Genomic DNA, 20918 nt, shown 5'->3' with positions numbered 1-20918 from the left:
AACCAAATCAAGGCATAGTGGCACACACCTTTAACCCCAGCACTCAGGAGGCAGAACCAGCCAGATCTCCGAGTTTGAGGCCAGCCTGGTCTACATAATGAGTTCCAGGACAGCCACAGCTATATAGTGAGACCCTGTCTCAAAAACAAAACAAAACAAAAAACTAAATCAAACCAAACACACACACACACACACACACACACACACACACCAAGAAACAAGTAAGCCAGTTATATGCCTTGAGGTAAAGTTGTCCATGAAGCCTCCTGTATGTAAAAACATCTATTATAAAATATATCCAAATCCAGCAAACAAAAATTTATATACAATGGCTGTGTTTAGCTCAAAGAACCTGAAAAATCTTGGGGCTGTAGAGAAAAAGTTGTAGATTTGAGGACCCAGACCTAAGACCTCAATGACAGAAGAGTGAGATGCACTTAAAACATATAGAATGGAAGGAAACTGACGTCTGCTCTTACATGACAATGACCTGTAAACCCAAAGGTTTACATGAGAGAATGCTAGACATAGGACACACCCCAAACCTACTTCTCATGTACAAAGCACATCCAAGAAAACAATGTGAAACCATCACATCACACAGACAACACGCCTTCAAGGGATGACGCACAGTAACGACACCCATGCTGCCATGCAGAGGTCTCAGAAAATGCTGGCTCTATGAAACACAGTTGCTCCCAGTAAGGCAGTTACCTTCTGTCACTGGGGAATGTGACACCTGCCCTGTGGCTTAATACAAGAACAAGCAGCTGGGCATTCACCTGGTACCCTCATGTTGTTCTACTCAGGTTCCTCTCACCCTCTCCCTTTGCTTTCCAAAGTCATCATAGTGGGCCAACAGAAAACAACTTTTGGGCTTTGAGGACAAAAACCAGGTAGGACACACAAAGACATTCAGGTTTGTCACCATGAACAAATGACACGTTTGGAATGACAGATTTAAAGCAGAAAGAAGCTCTCAAAAGACATCAGCTACTTACTAAGTTGGGATATAAACTTGCTTCAGCTTGCTCTCGGCTTCTGCTGCTTTTAGGCGTTTCTAATTCAAAAAATGGACAAAACAGTTCACATGAAATGCATACTAATTATTTACATCTCATTGCCTCAGAAACACAAGAAGATAAACGATACAGCACCATTCGTTATCTTAAGAGTTTTTTCCACAGACACATTCTAAAGCTCCAATAACTTTTAAGAAAGCCATTACCTTCTGGACTACAGAACTATAAGCACATATAAAATATTTCAAATAAAAATGCTTCAAGTTAAAGCAATGAAAAACTTCACTTCCCAATACATTTTTCCCCCCTTTTCCAGACAGGGTTTCTCTGTGTAGCCCTGACGGTCCTTAAACTCACTGAGATCCACCTGTCTCTGCCTCCTGAGAGCTGGGAATAAAGGTGTATGTTACCATAGTCTGGCATTTTCTCAATCTTCTATGAGAAAACTAAAAAGGCCTTTTCTGGGATGTGTGTGTGTGTGTGTGCGTGTGTGTGTGCATGCATACATGTGTGATTGTACCTGGGCCTTCATACAAGCTAAGCACATCCGCTACCACTGAGCTTCACTTCTAGCCCTCAGAGAACAGTGACAATAACCATTCTTATTTTTGCAAATTTAGTTTCCTACTTTAGTTCTTGTCTTTCTGGAATGAGTATGTGCACACACACTGCCCGACCCTTTTGTGTGTGTACACACACTCAACCTTTGCTTTTAGAAAAAAAAAATTAGAGATAGTTTCTAAACTTCATGCAGAGGAAGTGACTGCAGCTCCCTCTAATGATGGGCCCTATGCAGTGACTATTGGCCAGTCAGTTCCCAGCAGGGTTTCGCTATGGAGCTGAGACTGGCCTGGAACTCACTATGTGTTGCCCAGCCTCACACTCCCAAGTGCAGGAGCCACAGGTGTGGCCTGCACCTGGCTCTGTGGTAACTTTAAACCTTGGCTGAACTCACTCAACACTGCACTGAAGTCAACGAGGAGCCAAATGCAGGGGGAAAGGGAGAAAGGCGAAGCCATCATTAGATCTAGACCCTGATCACCACAAAAATGAAAGCAAATAGTGAGGGGGAACAAGGCAGTCACTGTGCCCGGAGGGACTACAAACCCACCTCCAGTGTCCAACTGGATGAAAACAAACTATTCAAGGACAACCTGGAACTTAGAATGGAGTCAACATTTTTGGAAAATCATCTTCTAAACACAGATAACCGTCTTTAGGGCCTTGTCTGGGCCTTCTCTGGGGACACTTCTTAACTTGAACAGCACAGGTTTCCAGGCTGCACGGCCTTCATTTCTACCACAGTTGTTTAAAATATTCACTTTCTGAATTACATATGGTGTTGACACTGGAAATTGTTCAACACCTTGTAGATTTCTATTCACTATTCATGACCACGGCAACGCCTGGCACTTGAGAGTGATCCTTAAAATGCATTTGTGTGGCATCCAGTTCTTGCCACTGTATAGCTTGCACATTTAGGCAAATGCCGTCTGCTTTTAATCTTTCCCTTGCTCTGACATGTGACTATAAGAATCATTACAGAAATATGCCTTTCTCCAAAGGTAGATTTTTCAAAATAAGTAACAAACAGCTACATGAATTTAGGACATTTGTGAAGAACTCAAAAGTTAAATGACTTATGCATGACTTTAGAGAAGAAAGCATCAAACTACAAAGACTAAATGCCCAGGCTTGGTGGCAAACACCTGTGATGCTAGCACTCTAGAGGCTGAATCAAGAGGACCTCAAGCTTAGGGACAGCCTAAGCTAGCCAGTGAGGCCCTGTCTCAAAATATCAATGAAGGCATTATGATTAAGGTCAAAGCTCAGGGGAGGGCAGAGCGTGTAGCCTAGTGGCAGGGTGCCCACCTATCACACACAAGGCTCAAAGTGTGCACCCTAGCATGGGGACAGGGGACCCAAATGGAGTTGGGGGCTACAGCTTATAGAACAGGTCCACAAAATGTCATGTAGGAGGTATTAGAAAAGCATATCAGTATCTGAATTTATAAGGCTGATGGCCTCAAGGTTCACATTTCAATCATAATAATATATCGTCCAGGTGGTTCACTGCAGTTCTGTATTTCACTTTTTGCAAGAGACACAATGCCTCTCTAGCCACATCATAAAGATGAATGCTGAAAACAGTGAACTATTAAGATGAAAATATTAAAAGTAATAAAACATGAAATCGCAGGACTTAAAGCAGTCTAGGAAAGATCAAACAGGTTCATTGCTAACAGACATTGCTTACAAACACTGACACAGACAGAAAGCTCACTACAACTCGATGTGCTGGTGGCTGAAAGTTACCTGCTGCACGTATCTGTCAGTAGTTTTCCACATGTAATAATATTCAATGATGCTGGTCAAGGATTTCCATGGGAGCTGAAAAATATTTAAGAAGATAATGAAAACAATGTATGGCATAAAGTATTTTCCTTCAAAACCACTCCATTGAAATGATGTAGCAAGGATCTACATGTTAAGACTTGTTCTAGAAAAAAAAATCTTTTGAAAAAAAAAAATTAATTCTTAGCAAATGGTATTGAGTTATATTTAGTAAGAGATCCAATCGAATGCATGTATTCCATTTCTCATCAATCTGATTAAAAATTATAAACATCATCACTGGGAGTATTTCCTGACTAACTCAGGAAAAGTTCTTAGCCCTGTGAAGCAATGACAGGAGGAATTGAAGCATAATTAATTAACCAATTAATGTAGGCCATTTGCATGCTAGGCACCTGCTCTACCATGACCTATATCATCAGCGGTGCTACACAATTTCAGAAACATTATTTAAATAGTCTGAGGCTGAGTTACTCTCACTTCCAAAGACACCATTGCACTGGATGTCTTTTGGTATCTGCCATTATATTTCTCAACCCTTTCCTGACAACTCTTATTTGGTTATTATAAATAAAACAACAGGAGGCTACAGAGATGGCTAAGCAGGTAAGAGCACTTGAGTGCTGTTCCAGAGGACCTGAGTTTAATTCCCAAAACCCACACGGTGGCTCACAACCATCTGTAATGGGACCTGAATCTCTCTTCTGATGTTCATGAAAACAGAGCACCCATACATAAAATACATACATAAATGGAAACAGATGCAGAGACCCACACTCAAACAATAGGCTGAGCTCTGGCAGTTCTGTGGAAGAGTGGGAGGAAGGATAGTGGGAGCCAGAGGGGTCAAGGACACCACAAGATCTACAGAGTCAACTAACCTGGGCCCATGGGGACTCACAGAGACTGAACCACCAACCAAAGAGCACGCGTGGGCTGGACCTAGACCCCCTACACACGTGTAGAAGATGTGCAGCCTGGTCATCATGTGGGTCCCCTAATAATGGGACCGGGGGCTGTCTCTGACTGTTGCTTCCCTTTGAATCCCTTCCCCCTAGCCAGGCTGCCTTGTCAGGCCTCAGTGGGAGAGTCCTGCTGTGACTTGAGGTGCCAGGGTGGGTTGATGCCTCTTGCCAGCCTTCCCTTCTCTGAGAAAAAAGAGGAGGGGGAAGTGGAGGGAGGGGAACATGAAGGTGACGTGAGGAGGAGAGGAGGGAGGGGCTATGAGTAGGCTGTAAGGAGATTAAATTAATAAATAGATTAAAAAATAATTGAGAAAAACTAAATTAAAGTTCAACCTTTTAGAACTAAACAAAATAAACAACAGGCTACATCTTTGAATAAAAAAAAGAGATAGCTAAGTGTGTTTCCTTTTTTAAAAAGTAAGCTTGCTTTTGCTATTTTCACAAAAATTAAGTAAAAATCCTACTCATGAGACCTAGAGCAAACAATACACTTATAGCCCTGTGCAGATGAGGTTTTATTATCAAGACAACTGAGAGTGGAGGTCTCCAGGATGGCAGGGAGGGCCAACAGGACCAGCTTGAGCTGTGGCCCTCCAACTCCCAGCACCCCTTCTGGGGTGGCCAGTTAACACTGGGCTCCCTGGATGCCTTGCCATTGTGGGGCTTCGTGGGACCCTCCTGACAACACCCACACCATCGTATTACCTCCCCCAGTTACTTACTTACCTATTCTAAGAAATAGCAAGCATTTTAGAGAAAGGCAATAATTTAAGCTGATTCAGGTGGTGATTTAAACAATAGTTACAAATGTGATTTCTTTGCAGGACCATGGCATGGCCACTAGCTCTGAACTATAGCTAAAACAAATAGCTATTTGGGATTTTTATTTTAAAACTCAATGCATTTATCTAATGAAATCATGTGTTTGAAATTCCATGAAAGATGCCTTCAGCAGGGCCTCACAGGTCAGCCATGGTGTGGTTTCTAAGCATGCTAAGAGTCAAGCTTAGTGGCTTCTTTCCTTGGAAAACAAGGATCTGACAGGCATTTATCTGGAAACCCGAGAGAAGGAAGCCAAGTGGCCATGCAAGCCAACCATCACACACTGCATTTCATCTGGTACACAAGTCCACACAGGCCATGCCCAGCACCAGCTCCTTCCAAACCAGAAAAAAGGAGTCTGGAGAGCTAGCACCGCTGCTCTTCCAGAGGGCTCTGGTTCAGTCCCCAGCGCCCACGTGGTAGTGTACAGCTCCTGTATTTCTAGTCCTGGGGGATCCAATGTCCTCTTCTGGTGTCTATGGGAACCAGGCATGCATGTGGCACACAGACATGCATGGAGACCAAACACCCATACACACAGAATAAAAATAAATAATAAAAAGAAAATAATTCCAAGTATTGTGGTTCAGATCACCTCTTTTTCATCATAGCTCCAAACAGTACAATTGGCTAAATAGGCAACAGAGCAAATACAGATGAATTGGCTTAGTCATGCATGCTCATAGCCTGGAGGATGTGGGAGCTGCACCTGAAAATGGAGTAGCCAATGAAGCTATGGAAATGAAACTCAGCGTCATCAAAAGAATAAGGAGTCTCCTGGAAATCACATAAAGTTCCCATAGGTGGGTATGATGGGCTTGTTGGAATAACCTTGCATGCTAGCCAGGCAGTAAAACCCATTGGGTGAGGATTGGGATGAGGTAGGGGTGCTAGGAGAGCTAGCCAGGGAGGAAGCCTTTCCTGATGGGTGAGGAAAATGTCTACCAAAAGCAGGGAGCTCAGATCTTTGAGGTCCCATGAGGCACAGAGCTGCTAAGATGGCAAACATGTACACCAGCACACTGATGAAAGCTTAGCAGTAAGCCCCAAACCCGGGACAGGCAAATGGAGTCAGCACCCCAGACCTAACCCCACTCCCACCCCAAAAACCTAAACAGACCAGACATGTTTTATTTATCATTTCAGCATATAAACACTATGAAACTTAGTCTGTTAGTGTTTGTCCAAGCTAACTCTGCATCTAATAAAACACACACACACAAACTAGACAATAAATGACTCACTGTCAAGGATTTAAGCAATCAGACCTCAGCCCGAAACTAGTCCCAAATGCTAAAAACTCATGTGGCTGCGGAGTATGGGAACAACCCAGAACACTGTACAGGCTACACACATGAGAACATCTGTGTACCCCCAGATCAACACTGACGATGAAAAGGGGGACAATATGCATGATTAAGTAGGGAATTTCATCAGAAGAAAAAAGACTAAGAGAGAGTAGGGCTGGCATGTGGATTCTGTGGCCTGCATTCAACAGATGTGAAGTGTGGCCCTGTGGATCCTGAAGCTGTGTGTTAGAATCATAGAATATCTAGCCTGTGGCAGCCACTGGGGCAATGCAGCCATGTCCTGCCAGGCTGGGAGAAACAGGAGCTGTGTGAGGTCTGGGAACTGAGAGTCAGAGATGCGGCAGCCATTTCGGGGGACAGTTTCAAGAATGATGAAGCCAAGTCACAGAGATCAGTTTGGCCGAGCACCCAGTCTTATGTTCCCATGGCTTTAGCCCCAGTGTCCTGGATCTTTGATCCGGAAATGTGCTGTGTCATAGCTCTGCCCTTTAAACTGAATTTTGTAGAATTTTTATACTTGATCTAGAACCTAAGCTTGCAGTTCAGACTGGCACAGACTTGCAGGTCAAAGGAACAGGTTTAAAACATTGCCTTAGTTTTGATCCTCAGCAAGGCGTAGCAATTCACAAAACAACAACCATAAAGGGGCAGAGAAGACATCCCAGTGTACATTTCTAGGCTTTCAGAAACCATATGATTGTTCTTTGGCCACATATATGCAAATCTGTAAGAAAAATCACACTGCAGACATCAAGGTGCTATTCGAAATGAACACCCTATAATGGCAAAAAGGGAGGCCTGCTGGCATGGCTGTAACCATGCTATCTAAGGGCAAGACTCCTGGCAGGAGAGCTAACACACAGAATGTATAAGCACTGAGCTCTGGAGGACAGAAGAACAGCTGTTTCCCTTGAACACCTCTCCTCGAACACTCCATTGTGAGCGCTGCTGATGTGTGGCACTGCTGTTCAGAGAGGGTCTCACACAGCCCAGCAAACAATCAAACAAACCTATTTTTCCAATTAAAACGAAGGATGGCTATTACAGAAGGTAACTTATGAAGATCTCAAACAAAAATTCTTTTTCAAAGAGAATAAATTTAACTAAGAAAAGCAAGACACCTGGGTGGTTGTGCAGTTGTAATGCCAGCTACTCTAAATGCTGAGGCAGAAAGATCTCAAGTTCAAGGTCAGCCTGTGCAATTTGGCAAAACTCTGCAAAAAGGGTGTGAGTGGTTCAGTGATGGAGTACTCCAGAGATGCTAGAAACTTAGGTTTGCTCTCTAGCACTGAAAATTAAAAGTAGGCCTTCCCCAGTGTGCACACATACATACATACATACATACATATACACACATACATACATGAACACACACACCACTCAGACATGTGTTTGGTGTGGTCATCATGTCTCAGGGTGTATACATCACATCACACTGTACAACTTAAATACACAACTTCCAAATGAATCTGAAAAGGAATAAATTCTAGACATCATAAAATTTCAAGTAGAATGCTGCATATCATTACCAGTCAAAGATGGAGAGAACTGGAAAGCAAATCCAGCTCTTCTGTTGGCCAGGTTCACACCTACTTTACAAGTCCACGTCAACAGTTCATAACTAGAGGTAGCTTAAAGGAGTCAGTGCACAACACACATAGACTGCAAGGGATTAGCACAAATGCACAGAACTGTCCACAGTTCTGCTTGGAAATCAGAGTGCAGCAGAGGGCAAATTCCCGAAACCTCAGTGCATTCCAGATCTCAAGACTCCTCACCCTGGGCCGTATTCATAGTGCAAAGTAGGTGTCAGTTTTTCTCCTTTATAAGTGGCTCTTCATTCTAGTTTAAGCAAATAAAGTTACTGTCAAAGCTGGGGGTGTGGTTCAGTGGCAGAACACATGCTCAAGCCCTGACTTCGATCCCAGACACCAACAGAACCTGCACCATAGGCATGCTCACCCTGTAAGAGTACTAAGTAGATAAAGTGGAATTCTAAAACAGTGCTCCCCTCCCAACAATTTCTTCAGTTTTCCACTTACAAAGTCCTGGCGGATGTCATTGAAATCTTTGCCATATTTTTCCAGTGCTTCTTCGAATAAGCTGGCTTCAGAGGCCGACCACTCCTCCATCTCATCTCTGCACAGGACCGGCCCTCCAAGTGGCACTAACACACTGATGGCACTGCTCAGGTCATAGCCGTGTCTGTACAGTGTGTCCATGGCATGAAACTGGAGGAGAGAAACAGGATGGACAGGAAATGTCAAGTGAGCACCTCCAGGCCAGCAAAGAATGGAAACATTGAATGCAGGTACGCTTAATTAACAGTATCCTTATTATTTCTTTTTAAATAACAAAATTAAGCAGCCAGACACTTCCAAATAATTGCTTTAAGAGAATGCTAACTAGACTACTTAAGGTATTTAAAAATATATCCATCTGGAACAACCATGAAGATCCAAATGCTCAAAATATTAAATTAAGAACACAATCAAATTGACTTCAAGATTTCATTTACTTAAAATTAGCCAAGTCACTTCAGTTACCGTAGAAGACTGGCATAGTCTTTGCTGACCAAAGGAAAAAATACTATGTGTGAAAGAGAAAAAGTATTGTATTAAAAGCATTAGTTCAATTAAGAGAATAATGTACTGTTACTTGGAATGAGAGATGGAAAGAAAAAGTGGAATGAAGCATGATATTTGAAGCAAAATTATATATTTGGGCCAACGAGATGACTCCGCAAGGAAAGGCTGCTTGCTGCCAAGCCAGACAAACTTAGTTCAACTCCCCTACCCACTAGGTAGAAGGAGAGAATTGACTCTCAAAAGACTCTTCTAGGCTCCGTGTGCACAGCATGACACACATATGCTTAACACACATGTGTATATACACGAAGTAAAAAGAATACACATTCATATTTCACACAAAACAAACAGGATTACAAATCCATATTCAAATATAACTTGGCTGAGGCTTTGGAAAGACCAATGATAGATGACCAGGCATGCTTAGAGCAGCTAGGCCAGTGTGGGTTTCATATTCCAAGAGTGGTCTGAAGCCAGGCAGTGGTAGCACATGCCTTTGATCCCAGCACTTGGGAAGCAGAGGCAGGCGGATCTCTGGGAGTTTGAGGCCAGCCACAGAAACCCTGTCTCAAAAAACCAAAACAAAATCAAACAAACAAAAGAGTGATTTGAACAGAAGACAGAGATTAGGTCATATGATCAGCTTTTCAGAGGTCAGGGAGTATGGTAGTGGACTTTCCTAGAATGCACCAAGAGCTGGGCGTGACTCCTGGGATCCTAACTGCTCCCCAGTTAGCGGCCAACACAGAGCTTCAAGTTCTGAAAACTTTTGCTAGTTTCCTTTATACATGTGCACACACATTTATGCACACCAAAAACTGCAGAGCAGGACAATCAGCTCTGCATGTGTGTGCCAGCACTTGACACACACACACGTGTGTTTAGCACAGACTACCTGGCAAAGTGATCCTGCGTCTGTGTCTGTCTCCTCCACACACAGGCTTCAGAGCGCATGAATGCCAAGCCCGGCATCTTTTACACAAGCACCTCCTGTTGATCATCTGAAATTTCACAAATGGGCGGGGTGTGGTGGCATACACCTTTAATCCCAGAATTTAGGGGGCAGGGGGCAGAGGGCAGAGGCAGGTATCTTTGAGTTCCAGCCAGTCAGGGCTAAAAAGTGAGACCCTCTCATTAAACCAAATAAATAAAAAACTAGTTGATTAAAATATATATATTACAGCTGGGCATGGTAGTACCTGTTTGTAATCCCAGCACTCAAGAGTGAGGCAGGGGGACTACAGAGTTGAAGGCAGCCAACCAGTGAAATCCACACCACCACAAGGATGCATTTACACTGTGAGGCGTTAACCAACATGGCCAATATAAGCATAAATTGACTTTGCTGACAAAGGCAAAGGCAGTAACTAGTACAAATCTGTCTAGTTACTTGGTGAATAAGGTTTGAACAAATTTAACTTTAAAACAAATCATTGGATTCCACAAAACAAAAGCCAACTAGAAAATATCATTATCAATGTGCCCTGACAGCCACAGCTGCTGTTGGAGGTGCTGGTTTGCAGAGGGTGGTGGTTGAGGGGGGGGGGGGGGGGGGGCAGCATCCTGGGAAAGATCTCCACCTGCCACACGGGGCTTCAGCACGCTGGCCCTGCTCTTGCCTCCTGCTCACGCCCAGCCAAGTGTCACATCTAAGAATTCCTGCTCCTCTAGCTAACCTCATTAAATAGACCCTGTGACTTAGCAGTTTCATGTATCTCCACATCTGATTAGCTCTTTCTGTCTCACTGTAAAAACAGAACAATAGTATTTAGGGAACCTTTCAACTAAGGATAGAACCATAAACTGTTACTTTGTAATGTCCTAAATTGACAACGAGTAATAAAACTAAAAGACTAGGTAGTATTCAAAAGCCAATTCCCCCCCCACCCCGCCCCGCACTTGCGATGTGGAGGTGGGAAGGAGGTCAGTGTTATCCTTGAATATATTAGGCCTGTCTCAAAAACAAAAACAAAGCCAACAGAATCAATCGTTACAAAGGCGGGAGTGTGACTTCGCGCCAGACTTGTTTTCAGCCCAGGTTTGATCCTCAACACCTCCTCTAGAAATTTATGCAAATTAACTGTGATGCTGAATTTCCTCAAAAGATAAAAGCAATTTTTATAATTAACCGGTGCTCTGAAACCAAAACGTCACAGAATTAAATGTGTTTGTCTCAGGCGGTGGTGCCTCAACTGCCTAATCGGAAGAATCCCTCATTTAAAGCACAGCACGAGCCCTGCGCAAGGATGCCCGCTGCAGCCCAGCTGCTCCGGAGGCACAGGCTGCAGGGCGGCTTCCAGGCCACCAGTCAACACCAGCTGATTAGCACCGTGATACTCAGCTTCTCAGGTGAGTAACCCAGAGCCTGGTGGAGAGGACAGTGCAGTCAGTGGGAGCCGGACTTCAAGGGGCCAGTTTCATGATGTCCCTACTAGCATCCGCTTTCTGAGACGCACAGGTGTTGCCCCTGAATGGACTTTCGTGTGCTCTGACTGTACTCTTTAAAAGCGTTAAGTCAAAGAACGTGGTTTCTACAACAGCCGACAACAACAGTCAATAACAAAAATTTAAGAGCCTGTACCAATTTAATGTCGTGCAGCCTTCTCTGTGTTCCAGAGCACTGAGTGGGAGGACAGAGGGCACTCTGTACACTTGATCTGTGCCTAGGAGTGGGTTTACACTGAAGTATGTATCCCATCCATGAAGGCCACTCCATACGTGGTACTGCACATATATCTCAATTTAAAATTAAAGACCGGTTAGTTAGAAAACTAAACATAAAACAAGCTAAGTCTTCCCTCAGATAAATACTTTGCAAAGATCACATCTTTTCAGGAGATAGATGCACACCCTGCAAGATCCATTCAAAGCTAAATTTTGAAAATCATAACTGAGCACAAGCTGTTCCCTCTGCCAAAAAGCAAAGGTGTTGTCACATTTCATCCATTCATCACAGATGGAAATGACAAATACAAGTATTTTAGGAGAAAGACTGACAAGGAAATCTTGGCAGTGGGGTTTTTCATCTTTTGTTCGTTAAACAGAATCACGCTGTGGTAAAAAGGATTGTTGTTCAGCAAACATTTCACCCCCGGCCTGGGACCGGCACAGGAGGCTACTATGCCCCGATGCAGATATTGGGTTCTGCCACACAATTTGTTTGGCCAGTAGGATGTTAAGATGCTCAATACAGCCAGTCTTTGGCCTTGCTCTCTTATGCTTGTGTTCACAGAGGCTAAGAGATGCAGGAGGGCGGAAGGGGCCCAGCATGCGGCTGGGCCAAGCCTAGTTCAGCAGAATCCTAGAAGATCCGGAGCTGTGAGATGGGACACGTACTGGAGAGGCCTCTGCACTCTGGGGCAGCGTGAGAGAGATGCCACTTGAGAACAGTGAACACATTCATGGCGATGCTCCAATTTCTATAAGCTCTACCTTCACAGTTGGTCTACACGGAACCATTTCAAAGTAAGACTGTGGTAATGCAGGGTGTAAGGGCCCTGCTCTGACACAGCAGAGAGAACCCCCCCCCCCCGCGCTGGCTTTCCAGTCCTGCCTGTTTCCCTTCATGGCTATAGCGCTGACTGCAAGGAACTTTCATAGCTGCATGGCCTGACGCTCATCATTAGAACCCGTCCCCAGAGAACACACGCTCCACACAGGCTGCACTGTACCACACTACCGCACACGCACAAGATCAATGCTAACTACTAACTTGCTCGGGAACAATTCTATAAAAACTTTACACTCTTAACTCCAGCACAAACTCCAGCATTCACGATGCTAAGGCAACTCAAAGCTTGCTTACTGAACCTCAGTTTCCTTTCCAAGCCGATGGTGAACATCTTCTGAGTAAATGTAAAACTATGATCAAAGCAAAAGCGTTTATACATAAAAAGTATAAATTCCACTCTCAGTGTTTGCTGCAATGGGAACAATATACAGAGGTCATCTTTTTAAAATAGATAAAGGATTTATTTATTTTATTAATTGAAATTAAGATTATTTTTTCATACAATACATCCCGATTTCAAGTTTTAGAAGAAATTTCAGCTGGGCTCCAGTAGTCAACAGCTGTAATCCAGGCATTTGGGAGGTGGAGGCAGGAAGGTCAAGGCCAGACTCATGTATATATATATATATATATATATATATATATATATATATATATATATACACACTGAGCTTCAGGCTAGCCTGGGCTATCTGAGACTCTGCCTTAGACTCTAGCCCTCATGCCCCTCTGTTGTACAGGCCTGTGCTCTGAGCCAAACTGCCAACACCATCCTGAGTTCAGCTGTGCCCCCTTGCAAATGTCCACCACAGCTAGACTGGAGAACGGAAGGAGGGTGGCTGTGGCACCTCAGCTACCCAGCCTCGCCCCCCAGCCAGCTGTATGCAATGTCGCCGTTGATGTGCCTGGCCTCGGGGAGGGCAGGGCATACAGACTGGGAAAGTCTGGGTGCTGGTGCTGGGAAGCAGCTCCCATCTATGCAGCTCTGCAGAGGCTTCATCCACCTGGACACAGACCTCCAGATGGGTCGCTTTAGGTTATCCATGCCCTGCAAGTAACCCTGCTAAACTCGCTGCTTCCCCAGGGAGAACCGGGTGGGATCAAACTAGGATTTGCCACTGAGGCCTCATGAGGAAGGGGGCAGACGTTGCCTAGCCATGACCCCCACCCCGAAGGGTGAAACGTCTAGAGATAACCTCCAAAAAGGTAGAATTTGAAACATATTAAAATAATTGGAAATATACATGTTTCCCATGATCACAACTCCCACAAAGAATTAATTTACATTACAAGCTTTATATTTCTGTATTTTGGTTTTTTGAGACAGGGTTTCTTTGTGTATCCTTGGCTGTCCTGGAACTCCCTCGGTAGACAAGGCTAGACTCAAATTCACAGAGATCGACCTCTGTCTCCCAAGTGCTGGGATTAAATGGCTAGATGGCACCACTACCATCTAGCTACAAAGTTTATCTTATCAAAAGTAAACTAATACTTCATCAGTTGGACTGGGAGGGGGGATACAAAGTGAATAAATTGGAATAAATAAATATATAAATTAAATTTAAATATAAACTAATACTTCAAATAAAAAAAGTTATAAAATTAGAAAATAATTAGAAGTACATAATAAGGAAAATACTATAAATCAAAATACTCTAGTTAAAGCCAAGTCAGTAGAGGAACATTCACAATCTAAAATGTATAAAGAAAAATAAGAATTGGCTAAAAGTGACCTTTAAGAAAATACCAGGCGCAGTGAGACACAGCCCTTGGGTGGCCGAGGCAAAAGGACTGCAAGTTCAAGGCCAACCTAGCTCCACAGCAAGAGCCTGTCTCAAAAAAAATCATGGAAAGGAGTATCAAACTAAATCTAAAAGTAGAAAATAAAGAAGAGAATTAAGGGCTGGAGAGACGGCTCAGTGGTTAAGAGCACTGACTGCTCTTCTAGAGGACCTGGGTTCAGTTCCCAGTATTCACAGGTCAGCTCCATGACTCACACATAACTCCAAGACTTGACACCCTTACACAGACATACATGCAAGCGAAAAACCAATGCATATAAAAATTAAAATAAAACAAAAAAATTAAAGAAGAAAATTTAGTAGAAAACATACAATAAAATCTCATTTTTATGAATAAAAAGGTGTACAGCAAAGCTATCAAGGAAAACTGTGTGTGTGTGTGTGTGTGTGTGTGTGTGTGTGTGTGTGTGTGTGTAAAATACCACAACCACAACCACAAAGAGAGACTGAGCACCAGTATAGTACTAAAGGATACCATACAAATGACAAATGTCATAAACGATTAGCAAGATTTAGGGCCAGAAAAGAGCTGCTACTTCTTTCCTGATGGACATTACTGCATCAGCTGGTCAGCTGGAATAAAGCCCCTTCATTAAACTATTGTAACACTGCCACATTATTCTATGTTAGTGCAGGAGAAAATTATTATTTAGGGAACAAATACTTAGTAATAAAGAAATAGTATTCTGAAAGTTACTCTCACGCTGTTTGGAAATAACACTCATGTAGTTAAAAACTGACAAGTGGCCATTTAAATAACTCATATGTAGTTAAAATTGATAGGTGGCCCTTGCTCATTCTGGCCTGAGTACTGCCTGCAGTAGGTCCCTGCAAACTAGACCAGTCAGAATGGAGACCCTTCCGCTAAAGCCAAGTGATCAAACTCAATAGGAGTCTCATACCCACAAATGTCAGGACCCAGTTTCTGTGAGGTCACAGGAATAAAATGTCAGATGCTAGGAACGTAGATAGAGCCAGTTAGATCCTTCCATTCACTTGTTCTAAGTTCGTCCTTTGGTCTCCTGACCAAAGAGAGCAAAACCACAAAGCAGATGAGGTATAAGGCAATGACTGTGGAGTCAACCTGACGGGAACACAGGGCGCCTTTGTACTGTTCTAGATTCCCAAATACAAAGACATGGTTTTACAAAGGTATTATCAGCAGAAGCTGTTATCAGCTCACGTCTCTAAATCCAAACCTCTTTCAAAAAGTCTAGAGTATTTAAAATTTGCTACTATATTCTCCCCATATTCAAATCGCTGATCTTCTGAGGTTCTAGAAAAAAAGTGAAGTACTGGCTAAAGAGGCTCGGCTGGTAAAATGCTTTATCTAACTCAAAAGCCCTGGGTCCAACAGCCAGCACTGAATAACACCTGCCACAGTGACACACACCCTGGTCCCAGTGCTCAGGGTGGAGAGGCAGGAGGATCAACACACAGGAAGGTCAAGGCCGGGCTAGGATACTTAAAACCTTTCTGAAAAAACAAATGTTAAAAGAAAGAAGGCAGTCTTTGGGGCCAGCACAGTGATCAGTGGGTAAAGACATTTGTCACCAAGCCTGACAACCCGAGTTAACTCTCCCTGTTTTCATCTGACATGCACAAGTGTGCACACACTGGCAAACACACACAGCCGGGGAGGTGGCCCTGACTCTTGCTGTGCAAGCACCTGGACTTTTAAAAAGCTACTTATGCACACTGGTAATCCCAGCACTGTGGCGAGTGGACAGGAAGATCCCTGAAGCTTACTGGCTACCAGCTAAGATCCAGGATCAGATAGAGTCTGTCTCAAAGGAGTAAGGCAGACAGAAAGAAAGCAGAACATTTGATGTTCTCCCCTGGCATCTGCATATACATACAGTTACACACAAAAAATAAATATTTATTCATCTTAAATTATTGATTACTATAATTTTGAAAATAATGTCATATGATATAAAAATAACCTCCAAACAGACAACCAAAAAGGGATGGGGACACCGGGGAGTCAGAAGGCACCTTCTTAGAAGCAAATAGTAAGTATAAAGCCTATTTCACAGTGGCAAATAGCACCTACGGGTGGAGGTAGAAGGATTAGGAGTCACCTGACTTCCACACAAGTCATACACACAGTAATAAATAAAAGTAGTTCTTTTAGTGAGTACCCAGATATAGACGATAGGTCTCTTTAAAATGCTTCTTTTATAAATAGTCCTCAGCCAGGTGTTGTGGCTGACACCTGACATCTTGACTCTGGAGGCTGAGACAGGATGGCTGTCTTGAGCACAAGAGTTTCAGGTTACCCTGGGCAACGTGGCAAGACTTCAGCTCAAGGGGCAAAGCACATATACTTTGTGATACGCTATAACACATACTATATATTATATATTATACATTCTATAGCAGAGCCTTCAGAGACAAGACATGCCACTAAACTGCCGTCTTCCTGAACACATCCCCTTGCTGTGTTCACTAGAGTGGGATGCAAAGAGCCACTGTGGCTCCCAGGCTCTGCACCTTGCAGACCACCACCAGGCGAATCAGCCCCACCCACCAACTGACACACGACTCAGTGCTGGTCAGGGACTGGCTTTCCCACTCTGAATCTTGGGCAGGGCAGAAAGAACTCGCTAGAGTGTAATAGAAGTGCATATCCGGTTTTATCTGAGAAACACAGTTTCCTGAGAATGGTGTTGAACAGCAAAGGACCGGTTAGAGAAAACACTCCACCTATACAAAGCAAGAGCATACAGCATGAGGGGGTAGTTCCCTGAGTTCTTAAGATGGTAAGGAAAAGCATTTGTTGGCTGGCATCGGTCAGCGATAGGAGGCATGCCCAGCTCGGTCAATCCCATCACCTCCACCATCATCACCCAGCCAGGCCGACAAGAAAGCACAGCTTGTGCTCCACAGATCAGGGAAGCATGGGAGCAGAGTGACAGCAAGGCCAGATGCCTCCAAACCCCAGAAGAGACGAAGAAAGACAACTGCAGATCACACTGAGGAGGCACGTGGGTTAGAAATCTCCACCCTGGTATCCAGGGTGATTCTTGCAACATGTGGCCGGCCACATGCTAAAGGAGCAGTGCCCTGGGAGTCGGCACTCCAATCAATACCAGCTGTAGCAGAGAATAACTGGACATGCGTTCACAAAGAGTGCTGTGGAATTTAAAATGCAAACTTATGAGTAACAGCTAAAGAAAATGTTTATGGGTGGACTAGAACATGAATAATGTGAACCAGGCACAGATCAGCAGCTGCAGATCAGGCTGGGTTTCAGAGCGAGACCTTGCCTCAACAACAACAGGGGCAGGAGAGATGGTTTAGTGGGTAGAGGCGCTTGCTGCTAAAGCCTGACAACCCGAGTTCAATTCCCAGAACCCACGTAAAGGTGGAGGGAGAGAATCAAGCTTATAAAGTTGTTCTCTGTCTACCCAAACCATGACATGTTCCTACATTCACGTGCACTGTGCACTCACACACACAATAAAAAGTTAAATAAAACAACAATAAGACCCACACCAAGTAATCCCAGAACTGAGGACAGAAGCAGGAGGATCAGAGTTTCGAGGTCACCTTCATCTACAAAATAAGCTCAAGGCCAGCCTTGGCTACTTGAGTCCCTGTCTCAAATATGTTTTTAAAAAAGAAGGGGGATGGGAGTATGTGTGAAATGCCTGAAAATGAGCAAATATAGTAAGTAGGAAAATGTCATAATAAACCCATTATCTTTTTTGTGCACTAAAAATTATTAAAAATTCACCCAGGACTTGATACATGCTTACCACAGCAATAGTCCCAGTAGTGATAACAGTGGACCCTATGTATAAAAAAGTACAAAATGCTCTAAGTGATCTATAGCCACGTAGATGAACAGGGAAAAGCACAATGCTAGAAGAAACAGCGTGCCAGAATGGTGAGGTGTGTCTCCCGCACAACTTCTGTGCCCTGCTCTATACCTGTTCCTGAACACTGCTTACTTGTCTTGTCTCACAAACAAGAGGTGACCCAGAAGCCCAGTTAACCAGCTGGCTACCCTGAGTCAACTCAGTAGTCAAGGGCTAACAGCCAAGAATCCCCGAGTCTCCAGAACCGTTATAATGGTTTACAATTAACCAAGCAGCAAAAGAATAACCCCAAGTTGCAAAAGGCATCTTACCAAGGTGATGTCTCGGGAGGCTGCGGCGGCGCTCATATGCAAGCTGGGCTGCCTCACGGAGCTGCTGCAATCCAGGGCTCGGGCAAACGTCCCGACAGCACTGAGAAAGCCAAACACAGATGAGAACAGTAAACCTGCTACTCCTTTAATAAAAGATTGTCTTACTTATTTATGTTACGGTATGAATATTTTGCCTACACACATGTAAGAGCACCTCATGCACGCCTGCTGCAGGAGGAGGTCAGAGAGCCATGTCAGATCCCTTGGAACTGCCCTGCAGGAGCAGCAAGTACTCTAACCACAGAGACATCTCTCCAGCCCCTCTGTCCCGGTTTGCTTTCTAGGGCTGGGATAAACACCATGAACAAAAGCAACTTGGGGAGAGAAATGTTTATCTGCTTGCATGTCCCAAGTCACAGTCCATCACTTAGGGAAGCCGAGGCAGGAACCTGGAGCAGAAGCTGAAGCAGAGGCCTTGGAAGAGTGCTGCTGGTGTGCTTGCCTCGGTCACTCAGCTTGTTTGTTCTTATGCCCCAGGACCACCAGCCTGGGGTATGCTGCTTACAGCTTCCGATATCAATCAGTAATCAAGAAAATACCCCTTAGACTTACCTACAGGCCAATCTGAGAGCTGTGTTTTCTCAACTGAGGTTCCCCCTTCTCAGATGACCCCAGCCTTTTCAATTTGTCAAAGAAAACTAACCAGGACACCACATGTTACTTTATTTTTCTTTTTTTTTTAATTTATTGATTGATTGATTACAGTTTATTCGCTTTGTATCCCAGCTGTAGCCCCTTCCCTTGTCCCCTCCCAATCCCACCTTCTCTCTCTCATCTCCTCCTATGACCCTCTCCAAGTCCACTGATAGGGGAGGTCCTCCTCCCCGTCCCTCCGATCCTAGTCTATCAGTTCTCATCAGAATTGGCTGCATTGTCTTCCTCTGTGGCCTGGTAAGGGTGCTCCCCCATCATGGGGAGGTGATCAAAGAGCCAGCCACTGAGTTCATGTCAGAGACAGTCCCTGTTCCCATTACTAGGGAGCCCTCTTGGACACTGAGCTGCCATGGGCTACATCTGTGCAGGGGTTCTAGGTTATCTCCATGAATGGTCCTTGGTTGGAGTATCTGTCTCAGAGAAGACTTCTGTGCCCAGATTTTTTGGTTCTGTTGTTCTCCTTGTGGAGCTCCTGTCCCTTCCAGGTCTTTCTATCTCCCCCTTCTTCCATAAGAGTCCCTCCCTGTACTCTGCCCAAAGTCTGGTTGAATCTCAGCATCTGCTTTGATACCTTGCTGGGTAGAGTCTTTCAGAGGCCCTCTGTGGTAGGCTCCTGCCTGTCCTGTTTCCTGTTTTCTCCCTCTTCCGATGTCCATCCCATTTGCCTTTCTGGGTGAGGATTGATCATCTTGCCCAGGGTCCTCCTTCTTGCTTAGCTTCTTTAGGTGTGCAGATTTTAGTATGTTTATCCTATATGTCTAATATCCACTTATAAATGAGTATATACCATGTGTGTCTTTCTGCTTCTGGGATACCTCACTCAGGATGATTTCTAGTTCCCATCATTTGCCTGCAAATTTCATGATTTCCTTGTTTTTAATTGCTGAGTAGTATCCCTATGTGTAAATGTACCACAATTTCTGTATCCATGCCTCTGTTAAGGGACATCTGGTTTGTTTCCAGATTCTGGCTATTATAAATAAAGGTGCTATGAACATTGTTGAGCAATGTTATATACTTGATCACATTTGTTATTGTTATTTATACTTGATCATATTTTGGATATATGTCTAGGAGTGGTATAGCTGGATCTTGAGGTAGCACTATTCGTAATTGTCTGAGAAAGTGCCAGATTGATTTCCAAAGAATTTGTACAAGTTTACATTCCTACCAGCAACAGAGGAGGGTTCCCCTTTCTCCACATCTCCTCTAGCATATGTTGTTACTTGAGTTTTTGATCTTAGCCATTCTGACGGTTGTAAGGTAAAATCTCAGGGTCATTTTGATTTGCATTTCCCTGATGACTAAGGACGTTGAGCATTTCTTTAATTTCTTTAAGTGTTTCTCTGTCATTCTACATTCCTCTATTGAGAATTCTGTTTAACTCTATACCCCATTTTTTAATTAGATTACATGATTTGTTGCTTTTTAACTTCTTGATTTTTTTTATATATATATATTTAGCCCTCTGTCAGATATAGGGTTGGTGAAGATCCTTTCTCAGTCTGTAGGTGGTTGTTTTGTTCTGATGACAGTGTCCTTTGCTTCACCTAAGCTTTTCAGTTTCATGAGGTCTCATTTATTGATTGTTGATCTTAGAGCCTGTGCTGTTGGTGTTCTGTTCAGGAAGTTGTCTCCTGTGCCAAAGAAATCAAGGCTCTTCCCCACTTTTTCTTCTAACAGATTTAGTA

At 43.7% G+C, this 20918-nt stretch overlaps 1 protein-coding gene across 2 annotated transcripts in view; it reads right to left on the bottom strand.

The window, feature by feature from the left end:
• Mta3 (metastasis associated 1 family member 3) overlaps window positions 1-20918 on the bottom strand; it is a 90326-nt gene that overhangs the window by 8500 nt on the left and 60908 nt on the right. For both annotated transcript variants that reach the window (XM_055618997.1, XM_055619004.1), the window contains exons 8-11: window positions 18514-18613; window positions 8517-8705; window positions 3339-3413; window positions 1002-1060 (exon numbers count right to left, since the gene is read on the bottom strand). In XM_055618997.1, the coding sequence (XP_055474972.1) occupies window positions 1002-1060; window positions 3339-3413; window positions 8517-8705; window positions 18514-18613 (423 nt within the window). The remainder of the gene's footprint in view (window positions 1-1001; window positions 1061-3338; window positions 3414-8516; window positions 8706-18513; window positions 18614-20918) is intronic.

Source organism: Psammomys obesus, unplaced genomic scaffold (assembly GCF_907164565.1).
Source record: "Psammomys obesus unplaced genomic scaffold, mPsaObe1.curated_primary_1811, whole genome shotgun sequence".
Lineage (NCBI taxonomy): Eukaryota > Metazoa > Chordata > Mammalia > Rodentia > Muridae > Psammomys > Psammomys obesus.
The sequence above is the reverse complement of the archived record's forward strand: the minus strand, read 5'-3'. Positions and strand labels throughout refer to the sequence as shown.